The sequence below is a fragment of the Macaca fascicularis genome, chromosome 1 (genome assembly GCF_037993035.2).
Source record: "Macaca fascicularis isolate 582-1 chromosome 1, T2T-MFA8v1.1".
Taxonomy (NCBI): Eukaryota; Metazoa; Chordata; class Mammalia; order Primates; family Cercopithecidae; genus Macaca; species Macaca fascicularis.
Window position 1 is genome coordinate 116387933 of NC_088375.1, and position 18918 is coordinate 116406850.

The following is an 18918-nucleotide window of genomic DNA, read 5'->3' on the forward strand; positions in this document are numbered from 1 at the left end:
GAGCCAGTTGTTTGTGACCAAACACTGAGCTCTTTCCATTCCTTAGCTATTCCTCTAACATCTTATATGGAGATTTGCAGCACCCTCTGAATCTAAACACAATGAACAGTTTCCTAAGTGTCTTAACTCTGGTGTCTGAACTTCCTACCCTTGTTTAAAACCAGGTGCTGCTGTAAAAAGCAAAATGCCTGCCTGCTATTGAGATGGATTACATTATCTAACCAAATATCTTTTCCTCTTCAGCCTACTTCTGAAATAATTTTATAGTCTCTGACTTTGTTTGCTAGTTGCCTTTTTTTGTAAGACTCAAGGTACATATGATCTCAGAAAGGATTTTTGTTTGTTTGTTTGTTTCCTGGGTTTTTTTCTTGTTTGTTTTAGTTCCTTCAAATAACTCACTTTAATTTGGCCCCTGAGTTAGATTATTTGGCTTAATATGCAAGTTTGATTAACATTTCTTAGTTACCTTTTAATTTCCCTCATTCATCTCCATCACCATTTTGGAAGCATGAACCAACATCCAAGAACCTGGATTCAAGCATGAATTAAACACCAAATGCACAACAGAATAAGAGCAATAATGGTGATATTTACTGAGCACTCACTGTGTACTAGGCCCTGTTCTCTGCATTTTCCATATACTAACTCAATCAATTCTCACAACAAACTACTATTGTTTCCATTTTATAGATGAGGCAACTAAGCTACAGAGAGGTTAAATAATTTGCCCAAGATCACACAGCAAATGGTAGAGCCAGAATGTAGACCCCAACACTGTGTCCCAGATCTCAAGAAACTGGCATGATCATATGAAACAAAATTGAAAATGGGTGTGTATTTTCATAACCCCTGACATGAAGTATTACATTCTAAAGGAGTGAGCACTGCCCTTGGGGTGAGGCAGACCTGTATTTCAAGCCCTAGCCATAGTCCTTACTAGATGGATAACTTTTGGCAAGTTTCTCATCTGGTTTCTTATTCATAAACTGGAGATAATAGTCATTACCTGTTGAGAAGATTAGTACCAGACCTGGCACTATCAGGCATTCAGAAATATCCTTGTAACTGTGTTATTGCCACCACTAAGAATGATTATCCTATCCTATAGTGACCAGAAAATGTCACTGTTTATGTGGCATTATGAAATGTTTGAATAATTCTAAATCATAATATGTAACTATCTCTACTAGATTAAAAACTGATATCAGGCTGGGTGCGGTGGCTCAAGCCTGTAATCCCAGCACTTTGGGAGGCCGAGACGGGTGGATCACGAGGTCAGGAGATCGAGACCATCCTGGCTAACACACTGAAACCCTGTCTCTACTAAAAAATACAAAAAACTAGCCGGGCGAGGTGGCGGGCGCCTGTAGTCCCAGCTACTCAGGAGGCTGAGGCAGGAGAATGGCGTAAACCCGGGAGGCGGAGCTTGCAGTGAACTGAGATCCGGCCACTGCACTCCAGCCTGGGCAACAGAGCGAGACTCCGTCTCAAAAAAAAAAAAAAAACTGATATCAATAATTACTAACATCATGGCCAAGTGTGACACGCTTTACCAGCATCATCTCATTTAACCCACATAAGATTTCCAAGAAGATACTAGTGTTGGCTCCATTTTGCGGATGAGTAAACCAGACAACAAACAGGTTAAGCAACATACCTAAGTCTACCCAGTCATTTGTGGAGTCAGGATTCAAACTCAGGCAGCTTAATCCCAGAGCTCATGCTCTCAACCATCACATTACACAGCAGTATTTCTCAGTATATGCTCCTGGCTGAAAGTGCCAATGATAAGAACCTAAAATAATGATCAGCATTCATTTCTCTCTTAGTGATTGCCACCTACCATTAAGAGCTAAGAAGGTGATAATCACCTGCTCCCAATAGCCATAGACTCTGGAGTCAGAAAATAACTAGCAAACTCACTCTCACATCCATCCAGACCTTCAGTGAAACATTAAGTTCCTTAGAGTTAGAACAGTATAAGTTTAGAAAATGCCCAATGATTGCAATATGCATTATGCAATTTACAGTACTGCAGTTACAGGTTGAGCTTTCCAGAAGCCAACGCTGAGGTGAAGTCCGGAGTGCAAGATTTTAATAGAGACATGTATGTGAAAGGAGGAGGGAGAAAGCAGTAATGGGCAGAAGTAAAAGCTGAACTGTGAAGCAAACACAACAGAGCCATGGTCAACCCAGTGCAGAGCTCAGGAGCAGCAACACACGCACACCACTTCTCATACCCCTCAAGCTCACAGGCGTGCACAGGCACTGAGCAGCAGACACATGTGCAGGTCAACTTGACACAGAGAGGCTACAACCTCTGTCCCCCACCAATCTTCAAGTACTGCTCTGATGACGTTAGCACAACACTTGCAGGCCATCTTGCAGTTCACCCCATCTGGGGAAGTTCTGCAGAGCAGGGGTTTCACAGCGCACAAGGCAGCCACAATATGCCACATTTATCATTATTCCATAGTTTCCAAGGAAACAGGGCCTGTGGGCATTTTCCCAGACAGACCTGGGTTAACCCAGTCCAAATGTTAAGTGTTTCCTCAAATATGCCCTGATACTTACTTGTTGCATGACTTTCAGCAAGCTTCTCAACTTCTTTAAGCCTAAATTTCCTCATCTATAAAATGAGGGTACCTGCCAAGATTGTTGTGAAGGTTAGATCAGGTAGATGAGATAAAACTTTTGCTTATAAAGAAATAACTAGGACTTTGATGGTGCCATCTTTGTATTCAATGGATAAAAATAAGTACACTTGGGATTAACCATGTGGCCAAATGATTATGTGCTGCCTTTTCACGTTCAGGTTATGACAACTCGAGAAGACAAAGTTGTCATAGTTGAAAGGAAAGATGGGACTCGGATAGTGGATCATGCTGATGGTACCAGGATCACAACCTTTTATCAAGTTTATGAAGATCAAATTATTCTGCCAGATGATCAAGAAACAAGTACGTTTTATTTAGCGTAAGTTAGATAGAATCCTCACTGACTGCTGAACATACACATAAGAAAAATAATTTTTTGGTAAAGTTAGTCAACTAAAGAAAACCCATGCAGTCCAAAGCAGGGTCTATAAGGATTTAGTATTATTACTATCATCATTACTTATTTTGCTGTTTGCTTTTTAAAATTTAATTTTATTCTTTCAATTGACAAATATTGTGTGTAGATATATAAAATAAATAATATGATGTGTTGAAATATGTATACATTGCAAAATGACTCAATCAAACTAATTAACATATTCATTACCCTCAGATACTTATTTTTAGTTGTGAGAAAACTTAAAATCTACTTTCTTAGAAATATTTTTTGACCAGCAGCACCCAGCAGCCAAAAGTTTCTCCAACACACCTCACTCTGTGTGTGTGTGTGTGTGTGTGTGTGTGTGTGTGTTTTATTTATGTATTCATTTATTTAAAACTTTTGAGTTAAGGGGTACATGTGCAGGTTTGTAATATAGGTAAATTCATGTAACGGGGTTTGCTGTACAGATTATTTTGTCACCCAGGTATTAAACCTAGTACCCATTAATTATTTTTTCTGATCCTCTCCCTCCTCCTACCTTCCAGTAGGCCCTAGTATCTGTTGTTCCCCTCTATATGTCCATGTGTTTTCATCATTTAGCTCCCACTTATAAGTAAGATGAAGCAGTATTTGGTTTTCTCTTCCTGTGTTAGTTTGCTAAGGGTAATGGCCTCCAGCTCCAAGCATTTTCCAGCAAAGGATGTGATCGTGTTCGTTTTTATGGCTGCATAGTATTCCATGGTGTATATGTATGCCATTTTCTTACTCCACTCTACCATTGATGGGCATTTAGGTTGATTCCATATCTTTGCTATTGTGAATGGTGCTACAGTGAACATACGTGTGTATATGTCTCTACGGTTAAATGATTTATGTTCCTTTAGGTATATACCCAGTAATGGGATTACTGGGTTGAATAGTACTTCTGTATTCAGGTCTTTGAAGAATCACCACACTGTCTTCCACAGTGTCTGAACTAATTTAAATTCCCACCAGCAGTGTATAAGCATTCCTTTTTTTGCTGCAACTTGGCCAGCATCTGTTACTTTTTGGCCTTTTAATAATTGCCATTCTGACTGATGTGAAAGTGTATCTCATTGTGGTTTTGATTTGCATTTCTCTAATGTTCAGTGATGTTGAGCTTTTCTTCATATGATTTTTAGCCACCTTTATGTCTTCTTTTGAAAACTGTTCGTGTCTTTTGCCCACTTTTGAATGGGGTTGTTTGGTTTTTTGCTTGTTAATTTGTTTAAGTTCCTTATGGATGCTGGATGTTAAACCTTTGTCAGATACATAGTTTGTATATATTTTCTCCCATTCTCTAGGTTGTCAGTTTAGTCTGTTGATAGTTTCTTTTGCTGTGCAGAAGTTCTTTGTTTTAATTAGATCTCACTTGTCAAATTTTTGCTTTTGTTGCAATTGCTTTTGGTATCTTTGTCATGAAATATTTGCCTGTTCGTATGTCTAGAATGGTATTGCCTAGGTTGTCTTTCAGAGTTTTTATAATTTGGGGTTTTACATTTTATTCTTTAATTCATCTTTAGGTAATTATTCTATATGATGTAAGGAAGGGGTGCAGTTTCAATCTTCTGCATGTGGCCAGTCATTTATTTCAGTACCATTTATTGAATAGGGAGTCCTTTCCTCATTGCTTGTTTTTGTTGATTTGTTTAAGATCAGCTGATTGTAGGTGTGTGGCTTTATTTCTGGGCTCTCTATTCTGTTCCGTTGGTCTCTGTGTCCGTTTTGCTGCTTTGGTACCAGTACCATGCCACTTTGGTTACTGTAGTCCTGTAGTATAGTTTGAAGTTGAGTAGCACAGTTGCCTCCAGCTTTGTTCTTTGTACTTATCATTTTTAGTTGTGAGAATACTTAAAATCTACTCTCCTAGAAATTTTCAAAATATGATTAATTTTATTTACTATAGTCACCATGTTATACAGTATATCTTTTTAATTTATTCCTCTTATATAACTGAAATTTTATATCCTTTGACCAACATCTCCCCAACTCCTCACCCCGATGGCTGGTAACTACCATTCTACTCTCTACTTATATGAGTTCAACTATTTTAGAGTCTACATATAAGTGTGCTGTTTGTCTTTCTGTACCTGGATTGTTTTACTTAAAATAATGTCCTCCAGGTTTATCCATATTGTTGCAAATGACAGATTTCTTTTTTTTTTTTTAACACTGAATAATATTCTCTTGTCTGTATTTACTACATTTTCTTTATTTATTCACCCATTGATGAACATGTGGACTGATTCCAAATCTTGGTTATTGTGAATAATACTGCAATGAATATGAGGATGCATTAGGACTTTTTATTGTAATCATTATCTCAACAGAGATGGGAGTGATAACAGCTCTAGTTAGCTGATGGAGAGTAATAGTCTTTGATTGGTGGCAACTAAAACCTAATAACCATGATTCATCTGTCCTAGGTGCTAGCTTTAGATGTTTCCTTTGATCCTCAAGGCATCTAATTTGCATAAATAGGTGACCTTAGATAGGTTTTCAGTCAGAACATGTTTTTTGTCAGAAAGGTGGTATCAGAAAAAAGGAAACTGTAGTTGCTAATTAACAGGAACCTACTCTAAGACTCAAAGTCTTCCACTCTTCCGAACCTGAATTTAAGAAATATTTTTAATGAGCAGTTATTCCCTGAGTTCCCTTTCCTTAATGCCAGTGTTTTTTATTGGATATATTTAAGATGCACAACATGATATTTTGATATCTATATACATAGTGGAATAAGTCAAGCAAATTAATATATCTCTTACCTTATATAGCTGTTTTCTTGTGTGTGTGTGTGTGTGTGTGTGTGTGTGTGTGTGTGTGTGTGTGTGCTATGAGCACCTAAAATCTACACTCTTGGAAAATTGTCATTATACAATACAATGTTATTGACTATAGTTTTTATGCTATACATTACATTCTTATACTTATTCATCTTACATAATTGTAACTTTATATGCTTTGACCTACATCTCCCCACCCCACCCACATATCATATTATGATGCAATAACTTTATTTCTGCTTATAGAGAGAGGGACACTCATACACATTTGCATAAGGAAACAAGTACAGAGGAGCGACTTGCAGCATTGAGTATAATATTGAAATATTGGGAAAATGCAAATGTCCATCAATGGCAGAACAGAAAAATAAAATGTGGTACATTCCTACAAAATAATACTATAAGACTGTTAAAGGGAGTCATACACACACAAATAAATATATCTATGCACACATATATGTATAGATAGATAGATATAGATTAAGATGGTTAGGGGTCTTGAAACTGTGTTAAATGAAAAAAGCAGGAGTAGAATAATAGTACAGTAATTACATAAATACATGAAGTAACATATAGCTTATATACATTTAAAGCACACACATATGTATTGTTCATGATATATGTGTACATAAAAGTGTAAAAATGAATTTCAAGATAGAAATAAGCCCAGATATAAGGATAAACTTCAATTTTATCTGTGATTTTTCTTTTACATATGTATTAAAAAGTATAAATTTTAATTGATGAATATCTGAGCGCTTAAATTATATTTTATGCTTTTCAATTTTTCAAGTTGAAAAATCAGATGTTCTCAGCTCCTACAAATAAATAGTGAGATTAAGACAGCATATTAATTAAGTAAGAAGATTTTTTCCGGAGGAATTATTCTGAATTGACAAGAACAGCAGGCCTCACTCCAACCCTGTGGAGTTCTCAGTACTTGCTCTAGACTTTACAATTGTGTTTTTCCCATGGGGAATCCAGACAGCCAGGAAACAGCAGCAGAATCAATAGGCTGAGGTCTGTTTTGCAATGTCTACACTCTATCAGATCTGCTTACCTTGCATTTGCTTATAGCCGAAGGTCCTCGGACTGTCACCAGGCAGGTGAAGTGTATGCGGGTAGAAAGCTCACACTATGCCACTGTTATCACCAACTGTGAGGACAGTAGCTGCTGTGCCACCTTTGGAGATGGAACAACTATTATTGCAAAGCCACAGGGAACATACCAGGTAGGTCTAGAAGAAAAATGAGAAGTACCAAAGATGAGTGTCTATTTAGCTGAGAAAACCCACTTCTAAAATGCCTGCAATGTACATTGCTGTTGCTTTCTTTTCTCTTAGAATACTAACATCTTAGAATATACTTCTCAAACTCATTTATTCATCCCTTTTTACATCCCATGCCAGAAAAACATTGCCCTGCTTGTTTTGCAAAACTTTGGTAGTTTTGGACCAAGGTTATAAACCAAAATGTGTTTGTTGAGGATTTCTTATGTGCTAGGCACTGTGGGTGTTAGAAACCCTTAGATGATTTGGCTTGTGCCTAACAGACCAGCTTCACCTCCTGCCACCTCGACCCTCATTCTCACTCTCCATCTTTCCCACCTCCAGTCAGTCCTCCCTACTCTACTCGAAGTCCTAGCAGGACAGGAGGAGCACATGGTGTGTGTGGTCCCAGGAGGGCAGTTCTCCTAACTGAAGCAAAGCTCTGTCCTTGGAAGGTCAAGGAGGAGCAGTTAGCACCTTTCCCTACCTTTCTGCATTTCCCCTTTAAACACAACCATCCAGTGTCAGCCTGCACTTCCTTTAGCCTTAAAAGGACTTGCCTTCAGCTTTTCACTTGCTGGAGAAAGGACAGTACAGCAAAAACATTGCAAACAATGTCACTAGATACTGAGAGCTAAAAGCTAGAAGATGATGGACAAAGATCTCACTGATAAATATTTGTTACTGTGAAAGTTGCTGAAGTCAGTTTGTCCCTCTCATCTCTTCTGACAATGTTATCCTTCCCCCTCTTTATCCAGTGTAGATTATTATGGGGCAAGGAAGGTGCTGGAAGTGAGAGATGAAAGAAAACATAGATATAAATTTTCATGTTTTTGATTAGGCAATAGTTTCTTAGATATGATACCAAACATACAAGTGTTGCCAAAATTAAAAAAAAAAAAGTTTGTGATTCAAAGAACACCACCAAGAATGTGAAAAGATAAACTACAGAATAGAAGATGTTATTTGAAAATCATGTAACTGATAATGGTCTTGGGTACAGAGTACCCTACAACTTAGAACTCTCACAACTCAACAATAAAAAGACAATAACCAACCTCAAAATGAGCAAAGGATTTGAATTTCCCCAAAGAAGATACACAAATGGCAAATAAGCCAAGGAAAGGTGCTCAACATCACTAGTTGTGAGGGAGCTACAGCGCAAACTGCAATGAGATTGCACTTCACACCCACTAGAAAACTGTAATTAAAAAGACAGATAATGGCAAGTGATAGCAAGGGTATGGAGAAATTGGAACCCTTGTAAATTGCTGATGGTGTAAGTCACTTTAGAAAGTGGTAAGTCACTTGGAAAATGGTATAGTCACTTTGGAAAACAGCTTGACACTTCCTCAAAAGGTAAACTTAGTTGTCATGTGACCCAGAAATTCCACTCCTATCCAAGAGAAACCATACATCTGCACAAAAACTTGTAAACAATATTTACAGCAACGTTTTTAGTAATAGCAAAACTGAAAACAACCCAAATGCATGCCAACTCATAAGTGAATAAAGAAAATGTGATATAGCCATACAATGGAATATTACTTATCCATAAAATGGAATAAAGTACTGTGTACTACAACATGAGTGAACCTTGAAAACATTACGCTAACTGAAAGAAGCCAGACACAAAAGGCCACAGAGTACATGCTTCCATTTAAATGAAGTATCTAGAATAGGTTCATCCATAGACAGAAGATTAGTGGTTGCCAGGGCCTAAGGCCTAGTGATCCAGAATGATTTCTAACACGATCAGGGTTCCTTTGGGGGATGATAAAAGTGTTGTGGAATTAGTGATAATGGCTTCACACACTTTTGAATATACTAAAAACCACTGAATTATACACTTTAAAAGGGTAAATCTATGATATGTAGATTCTGTTTCAGAAAAAGATCTGTTTGAAGCAGAATTCATTACATGAAGTCTATTACTTAAGGACTGTGTCAGCCACCAGAGGAGAGAGGAGCGATGAGTTTCTAAGAGCACTTATCCCACATTTTTTTACCCTTTCAGAGATACTTCTTGTCCAAGATCACAAACAACTCCAAACATTTAGAATGGAATGAATAGGGCCAAACATGTATTTAACCTCAGCTTATTAAATATTGGAAATAAGGGGGCATAGGACAATTACTTAGAAGAGATATTAAAGTGAGCAGATAAGATGTGAGGATACAGGAGAAATGATATCATAACTATTCAGTTTGCCTCCTTATCAAGTAGCCCTTCCCAAACCTTATGTCCTCCCTTGGATAATGTTTTCTTCCTGCAAACAGTTTGTGACTAGGATCTATGGATATTCTTTTTCCTAAAGTGGTTTTCCAAGTCCCACATATTAAGCTAGAAAATTTTAATAATTTGTGTCCTTCCGTTACCCTTTCAGGTGTTACCTCCAAACACAGGCTCTCTTTATATTGACAAGGATTGTTCAGCTATATACTGCCATGAATCAAGCAGTAATATATACTATCCTTTTCAAAAGCGTGAACAGCCGAGAGCTGGCAGGTACATCATGAGACATACTTCAGAGGTTATCTGTGAGGTTCTGGATCCTGAGGGAAACACTTTTCAGGTAAAGTGCACTTTTGGTGTGGAGAGAGAGCCTGTGGCTTTGCTTTTGAGATATTTCACACTACAAAGCTTCCATGTAGATTTTTACCTTAGTTGCCTTGGGATTAATTATCCACTTACTGCCAATACTTTGGGCAAGCAGTAATGAATGTCAATACTTTTCCTTTGATTCTTAAGTGTACTTTCATGGGGGATGGCAAGCCAAATAATTGGTGGGACAGAAATGTTAAGGCTAAATGAATAATTAGAACAGAAAGGAAGAAACAGTAGCAGACATCTGAAAATAATGCCAACATGAAGAATGTGGCAATGGTCCTTATCCAAGTTGAAGTCAGAGCAAACACAAGACAGCAAGCAAGTTTCTTTGAGTAGTCACAGAGTCCATGGTAAGAAGGATATAGTACGGTTGACAGTGGGGAAGTGGACCAACATCCAAGCTGAGTGCCAAATCAAGAACACAATCCTGAAGATGGCCGAATAGGAACAGCTCCAGCCTGCAGCTCCCAGCATGATCGACGCAGAAGACGGGTGATTTCTGCATTTCCAACTGAAGTACCTGGTTCATCTCACTGAGACTGGTTGGACAGTGGGTGCAGCCCACACAGGGTAAGACGAAGCAGGGCAGGGCATCGCCTCACCCGGGAAGCACAGGGGGTCAAGAGATTTCCCTTTCCTAGCCAAGGGAAGCCTTGACAGACTGTACCTGTAAAAACGGGACACCTTTGCCCAAATATTATGCTTTTCCAATGGTCTTAGCAACCGGCAGACAAGGAGATTCTCTCCCATGCCTGGCTCGGTGGGTCCCATGGCCCACGGAGCCTTGCTCACTGCTAGCACAGCAGCCTGAGATGGAACTGCGAGGCAGCAGCCTGGCTGGGGAAGGGGCATCCGCCATTGCTGAGGCTTGAGTAGGTAAACAAAGCAACCAGGAAGCTTGAACTGGGCAAAGCCCACCGCAGCTCAGCAAGGCCTACTGCCTCTAGACTCCACCTCTATGGGCAGGGCTTAGCTGAACGAAAGGCAGCAGACAACTTCTGCAGACTTAAACATCCCTGTCTGACAGCTCTGAAGAGAGCAGTGGTTCCCCTAACACAGCGTTTGAGCTCTGAGGATGGACAGACTGCCTCCTCAAGTGGGTCCCTAACCCTGTGTAGCCTAACTAGGAGACACCTCCCAACAGGACTGACAGACACCTTATATAGGCAGGTGCCCCTCTGGGATGAAGCTTCCAGATGAAGGATCAGGCAGCAATGTTTGTGTTCTGCAGCCTCCACTGGTGATAGCCAGGCAAACAAGGTCTGGAGTGGACCTCCAGCAAACTCCACCAGACCTGCAGCTGAGGGACCTGACTGTTAGAAGGAAAACTAACAAACAGAAAGGAATAGCATCAGCATCAACAAAAAGGACATCTACACCAAAACCCCATCTGTAGCTCACCAACGTCAAAGACCAAAGGTAGATAAAACCACAAAGATGGGGAGAAAACAGAGCAGAAAAGCTGAAAATTCTAAAAATCAGAGTACTTCTTCTCCTCCAAAGGATCACAGCTCCTTGCCAGCAACAGAACAAAGCTGGATGGAGGATGACTTTGATGAGTTGACAGAAGTAGACTTCAGAAGGTCAGTAATAACAAACTTCTCTGAGCTGAAGGAACATGTTTGAACCTATTGCAAGGTAGCTGAATACCTTAAAAAAGGTTAGACGAGTGGCTAACTAGAATAAACGGTGGAGAGAAGACATTAAATGACCTCCTGGAGCTGAAAACTATGGCATGAGAACTTCGTGACACATGCACAAGCTTCAATAGCTGATTTGATCAAGTGGAAGAAAGGGTATAAGTGATTGAAAATCAAATTAATGAAATAAAGCAAGAAAAGAAGTTTAGAGAAAAAAGAGTAAAAAGAAGCAAAGCCTCCACAAAATATGGGACTATATGAAAAGATGAAATCTATGTTTGATTGGTGTACCTGAAAGTGATGGGGAGAATGGAACCAAGTTGGAAAACACTCTTCAGGATATTATCCAGGGGAACTTCCCCAACCTAGCAAGGCAGGCCAACATTCAAATTCAGGAAATACAGAGAACACCACAAAGATACTCCTTGAGAAGAGCATCCCCAAGACACATAAGTGTCAAATTCACCAAGGTTGAAATGAAGGAAAAAATGTTAATGGCAGTCAGAGAGAAAGGTCGAGTTGCCCACAAAGGGAAGCCCATCAGAATAACAGCAGATCTCTTGGCAGAAAGCCTGCAAGCCAGAAGAGAATGAGGCCCAATTTTCAACATTCTGAAAGAAAAGAATTTTCAATCCAGAATTTCATATCCAGCCAAACTAAGCTTCATAAGTGAAGGAGAAATAAAACCCTTTACAAACAAGCAAATGCTGAGAGATTTTGTCACCACCAGGACTGCCTTACAAGAGCTCCTAAAGGAAGCACTAAACATGGAAAGACACAACCAGTACCAACCACTGCAAAAATATGCCAAATTGTAAAGGCCATCAATGCTATGAAGCAACTGCATCAATTAATGGGCAAAATAACCAGCTAACATCATAATGACAGGATCAAATTCAGACATAACAATATTAACCTTAAATGTAAATGGGCTAAATGCCCCAATTAAAAGACATAGACTGGCAAATTGGATAAAGAGTCAAGACCCATCAGTGTGCTGTATTCAGGAGACGCACCTCACGTGCAAAGACACACATAGGCTCAAAATAAAGGGATGGAGGAAGATCTACCAAGCAAATGGAAAGCAAAAAAAAAAAAAAAGCGGGGGTTGCAATCCTAGTCTCTGATAAAACAGACTTTAAACCATCAAAGATCAAAAGAGACAAAGAAGGCCATTATATAATTGTGAAGGGATCAATTCAACAAGAAGAACTAACTATTCTAAATATATATGCACCCAATACAGGAGCACCCAAATTCATAAAGCAAGCCTTTAGAGATCTACAAAGAGACTTAGACTCCCACACAGTAACAACGGGGGACTTTAACACCCCACTGTCAATATTAGACAGATCAATGAGACAGAAGGTTAACAAGGATATCCAGGACTTGAACTCAGCTCTGCACCAAGCAGAACTAATAGACATCTACAGAACTCTCTGCCCCAAATCAACAGAATATACATTCTTCTCAGCATCACATCGCACTTATTCTAAAATTGACCACGTTCTTGGAAGTAAAGCACTCCTCAGCAAATGTAAAAGAACAGAAATCACAACAAACTGTCTCTCAGACCGCAGTGCAATCAAATTAGAACTCAGGATTAAGAAACTCCTCAAAACCACACAACTACATGTAAACTGAACAACTTGTTCCTGAATGACTACTGGGTAAATAACGAAATTAAGACAGAAATAAAGATGTTCTTTGAAACCAATGAGAACAAAGACACAACGTACCAGAATCTCTAGGACACATTTAAATCAGTGTGTAGAGGGAAATTTGTAGCACTAAATGCTCATAAGAGAGAGCAGGAAAGATCTAAAATCAGCACCTTAACATCATAATTAAAAGAACTGGAGAAGCAAGAGCAAACAAATTCAAAAGGTAGCAGAAGACAAGAAATAACTAAGATCAGAGCAGAACTGGAGGAGATAGAGACACAAAAAACTCTTAAAAAAAATCAATGAATCCAGGAGCTGGTTTTCTGAAAAGATCAACAAAATTGATAGACCACTAGCAAGACTAATAAAGAAGAGAGAAGAATCAAATAGATGCAATAAAACATGATAAAGAGGATATCACCACCGACCCCACAGAAATACAAACTACCATCAGAGAATACGATGAACACCTCTACGCAAATAAACTAGAAAACCTAGAAGAAATGGATAAATTCCTGGACACATACACCCTCCCAAGACTAAACCAGGAAGAAGCTGAATCTCTAAATAGACCAATAGCAGGCTCTGAAATTAAGGCAATAATTAATAGCCTACCAGCCAGAAAACGTCCAGGACCAGACGAATTCACAGCCGAATTCTACCACAGGTGCAAAGAGGAGCTGGTACCATTCCTTCTGAAACTATTCCGATCAATAGAAAAAGAGGGAATCCTCCCTAACTCATTTTATGAGGCCAACATTATCTTGATACCAAAGCCTGGCAGAGACACAACAAAAAAAGGGAATTTTAGACCACTATCTCTGATGAACATCGATGCAAAAACGCTCAATAAAATACTGGCAAACTGAATCCAATTGCACATCAAAACTTTATCCACCATGTTCAGGTCGGCTTCATCCCTGGGATGCAAGGCTGGTTCAACATATGCAAATCGTTAAACACAATCCATCGCATAAACAGAACCAACAACAAAAACCACATGATTATCTCAATAGATGCAGAAAAGGCCTTCAACTAAATTCAACAGCCCTTCATGCTAAAAACTCTCAATAAACTAGGTATTGATGGAACGTATCTCAAAATAATAAGAGCTATTTATGACAAACTCACAGTCAATATCATACTGAATGGGTAAAAACTGTAAGTGTTCCCTTTGAAAACTGGCACAAGACAAGGATGCCCTCTGTCACCACTCCTATTCAACATAGTGTTGGAAGTTCTGACCAGAGCAATCAGGCAAGAGAAAGAAATAAAGGGTATTCAATTAGGGAAAGAGAAAGTCAAATTGTCCCTGTTTGCAGATGACATGATTGTATATTTAGAAAACCCCATCGTCTCAGCCCAAAATCTCCTTAAGGTGATAAGCAACTTCAGCAAAGTCTCAGGATACAACATCAATATGCAAAAATCACAAGCATTCCTATACACCAATAACAGACAGAGAGCCAAACATGAGTGAACTCCCATTCACAATTGCTACAAAGAAAATAAAATACCTAGGAATCCAACTTACAAGGGATGTGAAGGACCTCTTCACGGAGAACTACAAACCACTGCTCAACGAAATAAAAGAAGACACAAACGAATGGAAGAACATTCCTTGCTCACGGATAGGAAGAATCAATATCATGAAAATGGGCAAACTGCCCAAAGAAATTTATAGATTCAGTGCCATCCCCATTAAACTATCAATGACTTTCTTTACAGAATTGGAAAAAACTACTTTAAAGTTCATATGGAACAAAAAAAGAGCCCACATTGCCAAGACAATCCTAAGCAAAAAGAACAAAGCTGGAGGCATCATGCTGCCTAACTTCAAACTATACTACAAGGCTACAGTCACCAAAACAGCATGGTACTGGTACCAAAACAGAGATATAGACCAATGGAACAGAATGGAGGCCTCAGAATTAACACCACACATCTATAACCATCTGATCTTTGACAAACCTGACAAAAACAAGAAATGGAGAAAGGATTCCCTATTTAATAAATGGTGCTGGGAAAACTGGCTAGCCATATGTAGAAAGCTGAAACTGGATCCCTTCCTTACATCTTATACAAAAATTAATTCAAGATGGATTAGAGACTTAAATGTTAGACCTAAAACCATAAAAACCCTAGAAGAAAACCTAGGCAATACCATTCAGGACATAGGCATGGGCAAGGACTTCATGACTAAAACACCAAAAGCAATGGCAACAAAAGCCAAAATAGACAAGTGGGATCTAATTAAACTAAAGAGCTTCTGCACAGCAAAAGAAACTACCATCAGAGTGAACAGGCAGCCTACAGAATGGGAGAAAATTTTTGCAATCTACCCATGTGACAAAGGGCTAATATCCATAATCTACAAGGAACTTAAACAAATTTACAAGAAAAAAATAACCCCATCAAAAAGTGGGCAAAGGATATGAACAGACACTTCTCAAAAGAAGACATATATGCAGCCAATAGACACATGAAAAAATGCTCATCATCAGTGGTCATCAGAGAAATGCAAATCAAAACCACAGTGAGATACAATCTCATGCCAGTTAGAATGGTAATCATTAAAAAGTCAGGAAACAACAGATGCTGGAGAGGATGTGGAAAAATTGGAACACTTTTACACTGTTGGTGGGAGTGTAAATTAGTTCAACCACTGTGGAAGATAGTGTGGCAATCCCTTAAGGATCTAGAACTAGAAATACCATTTGACCCAGCCATACCAGTACTGGGTATATACCCAAAGGATTATAAATCATGCTACTATAAAGACACATGCACACATATGTTTACTGCTGCACTATTCACAATAGCAAAGCCTTGGAACTAACCCAAATGTCCATCAAGGATAGACTGGATTAAGAAAATGTGGCACATATACACTGTGGAATACTATGCAGCCATAAAAAAGGATGAGTTCATGTCCTTTGCAGGGACATGGATGAAACTGGAAACCATCATTCTCAGCAAACTATCACAAGGACAGAAAACCAAACACCACATGTTCTCACTCATAGGTGGGAATTGAACAATGAGAACACTTGGACACAGGGCAGGCAACATCACACCCCAGGGCCTGTCATGGGGTGGGGGCCTGGGGGATGGAGAGCATTAGGAGAAATACCTAATGTAAATGACGAGTTGATGGGTGCAGTAAACCAACATGGCACATGTATACCTATGTATCAAACTGCACATTGTGCACATGTACCCTCGAACTTAAAGTATAATAATAATAAAAAAGAAAATAATCCTATTCATAATAGCCACCAAAAAATAAAATGCCTAATAATACAGCTAACCAGGGAGGTGGAAGATCTCTACACTGAGAATTACAAAACATTGATAAGAGATATCAGAGATGACACAACCAAATGGGAAAACATTCCGTGATCATGGATAGGAAAAATCAATATTATTAAAATGGCCATACTGCCCGAAGCGATTTACAGATTCAAGGCTATTCCTATCAACATACCAATGACATTCTTCACAGAATTAGAAAAAGCTGTTCTAAAAATCACATGGAACCAAAAAAGGAGCCCAAATAGCCAAAGCAATCCTAAGCAAAAGGAACAAAGATTGAGGCATCACATTATCCAACTTCAGGGCTATACTACAGGGCTACAATAACCAAAATAGCATGATACCAGTACTAAAACAGACACATAGACCAATGGAACCGAATAGAGAGCCCAGAAATAAAGTTGCATACCTACAATCATCTTCAACAAAACCAACAAAAGCAAGCAATGAGGAAAGGACTCCCTAGTCAATAAATGGTACTGGGATAAATGGCTAGCTATATGCAAAAGGTTGAAACTAGACCCCTTCCATATACAGTAATTGTCTCAAGACTTACATGTAAAACCTAAACTACAAAAACCCTTGAAGAAAACCCAGAAAATACCCTTCTGATCACAGACCCTGGCAAATATTTCATGGCAAAGACACCAAAAGCAATTGCAACAAAAGCAAAAGTTGACAAATGGGACCTAATTAAACTAAAAAGCTTCTGTACAGCAAAAGAAATTATCAACAGACTAAACAGACAACCTACAGAATGTGAGAAAATGTTTGCTTCTTTGTCTTTCAACACCATGACTATCCCCTCACCTCTAGGTCAGGAACTGGCAGACAATGGCCACTTGTTTATCTATAGCCCGTGAACTAAAAATGGTTTCATATATGCTTAAATGGTTTTTGAAAAAACAAAAGAAGACACAACAAAATTATAGGAAATACAAATTTCAATGTCGTTTTATAAAGTTTTATTGGAACACAGTCATGCTCATTTGTTTACATAGTGTCTATCTATGGCTGCTTTACATAATAATGGCAGAGTTGAGTAGTTGCAACAGAGAATGTATGGCCTGCAAATTCAAACTCTAAAATATTTACTGTCGTGCCTGTGACAAAAAAGATTTGCCAACTATTGCTCTAGGCATTTATCTTTTTTTTTTTTTAATTTCTAATTCAACAGTGAAATTTTGTCTATCAACTAGTAGGTATGAAGTTATTTTTTAGATTTGGAGTTATACAACAGAATTCCTAACTTTGTTTTGATATGTAGATAAGCCCTGATCCAGCTTATTTTTTCTTTGCTAAGTAACTGAAACTCTTCACAGCATGAGTTGAAACTGACAAATTTCAATTTATGACAAATTGAAGTAGAAACTTAAAGCTCAATACCCTCTAGGCCAAGCATTTTTCTGGGCATTGATACTCCTCTTGGGCATCCCCTTCAGTGGTCTTGCAGCATGAATCACACTCCTTTCTGGAGAGACTCATGGCATATTTAGACAGTAATAAAGGACTAGAACATTTTTTCTCATATTCATACTAAATCTGTTCCCCTAAGTTTTCTACCCATGAGCCGCAATTCTGTGTTTGAAATCCCAGAGTATAAGCCCCTTCCATGCAAAGGTCCTTCCAAATAATTCAAGACAGCTATTGCATGAGTACCCATTCCTCCATGTTTAAATTCCCAATTCCTTGAACCTATCTTCATAGTATGAGGTTTTGAGTATCCTCCCTATCCTATTCACTTCATTCTGAATATGTTTCAGTCTGTGTTCCTGTTTTAGGTGTCGTTTATAAGTAGAGTTATCCTGCTAGGTTTTTACTTTTATTAATGCAGTCTCTACTTAGTAAACAATACCTTGCAAATAAACATCTCCAATTTTCTGAATAAACCCACCAAATCATCTGTTTTCTCAAATTGGATCAGTGGAAATATAAGCATTATGACTTTCTTTTCTTTTAGTTGCTTACATACTTTATGCCTTAGGTCATGGCTGATGGTAGCATATCAACTATATTACCTGAAAAAAAATTGGAAGATGATTTAAATGAAAAACCTGAGGGCTATGATAGTCTATCCTCTGTGCACCTTGAAAAGAATCATCAGCAAATCTATGGTGAACATGTCCCCAGGTAAAATAATAATACTATAATTTTACTTTTAATTCTAAGCTCAAGGAGCATTTTAACTGAATACTTGAAGTGATTATATTTTTATTTCTTCAAATAGGTTTTTCGTTATGTATGCTGATGGATCAGGAATGGAACTTCTTCGAGACAGTGACATAGAAGAATATCTATCTTTGGCATATAAAGAACCAAATACTGTTGTTCTCCAAGAGCCAGTGCAGGAACAGCCAGGTAGAGGACCCATACTGTGTGGAATGCACTGTGTCTCTTCGCCAATTCTCATTCTCCTTACTATCCAGTATGTCTTCATGTCATCTTACTTTTTCCACTTTGCTCACTTTACTGCTCTGCTTTGGAAAGTAGAGCAGAAATAAGTTGATATGACTTATAGCTTATATAGCTACTTGAATTTAGGTATATATCAAGATGTATCTGAGCACCAATCTGCGT

The 18918-nt window shown here is 38.5% G+C and overlaps 1 protein-coding gene across 1 annotated transcript in view; it reads left to right on the top strand.

The window, feature by feature from the left end:
- SPAG17 (sperm associated antigen 17) overlaps positions 1-18918 on the top strand; it is a 238915-nt gene that overhangs the window by 174919 nt on the left and 45078 nt on the right. Inside the window, exons 30-34 of the mRNA XM_005542180.5 lie at positions 2816-2960; positions 6921-7075; positions 9499-9687; positions 18326-18471; positions 18569-18699. Coding sequence (XP_005542237.3) covers positions 2816-2960; positions 6921-7075; positions 9499-9687; positions 18326-18471; positions 18569-18699 — 766 coding nt within the window. The remainder of the gene's footprint in view (positions 1-2815; positions 2961-6920; positions 7076-9498; positions 9688-18325; positions 18472-18568; positions 18700-18918) is intronic.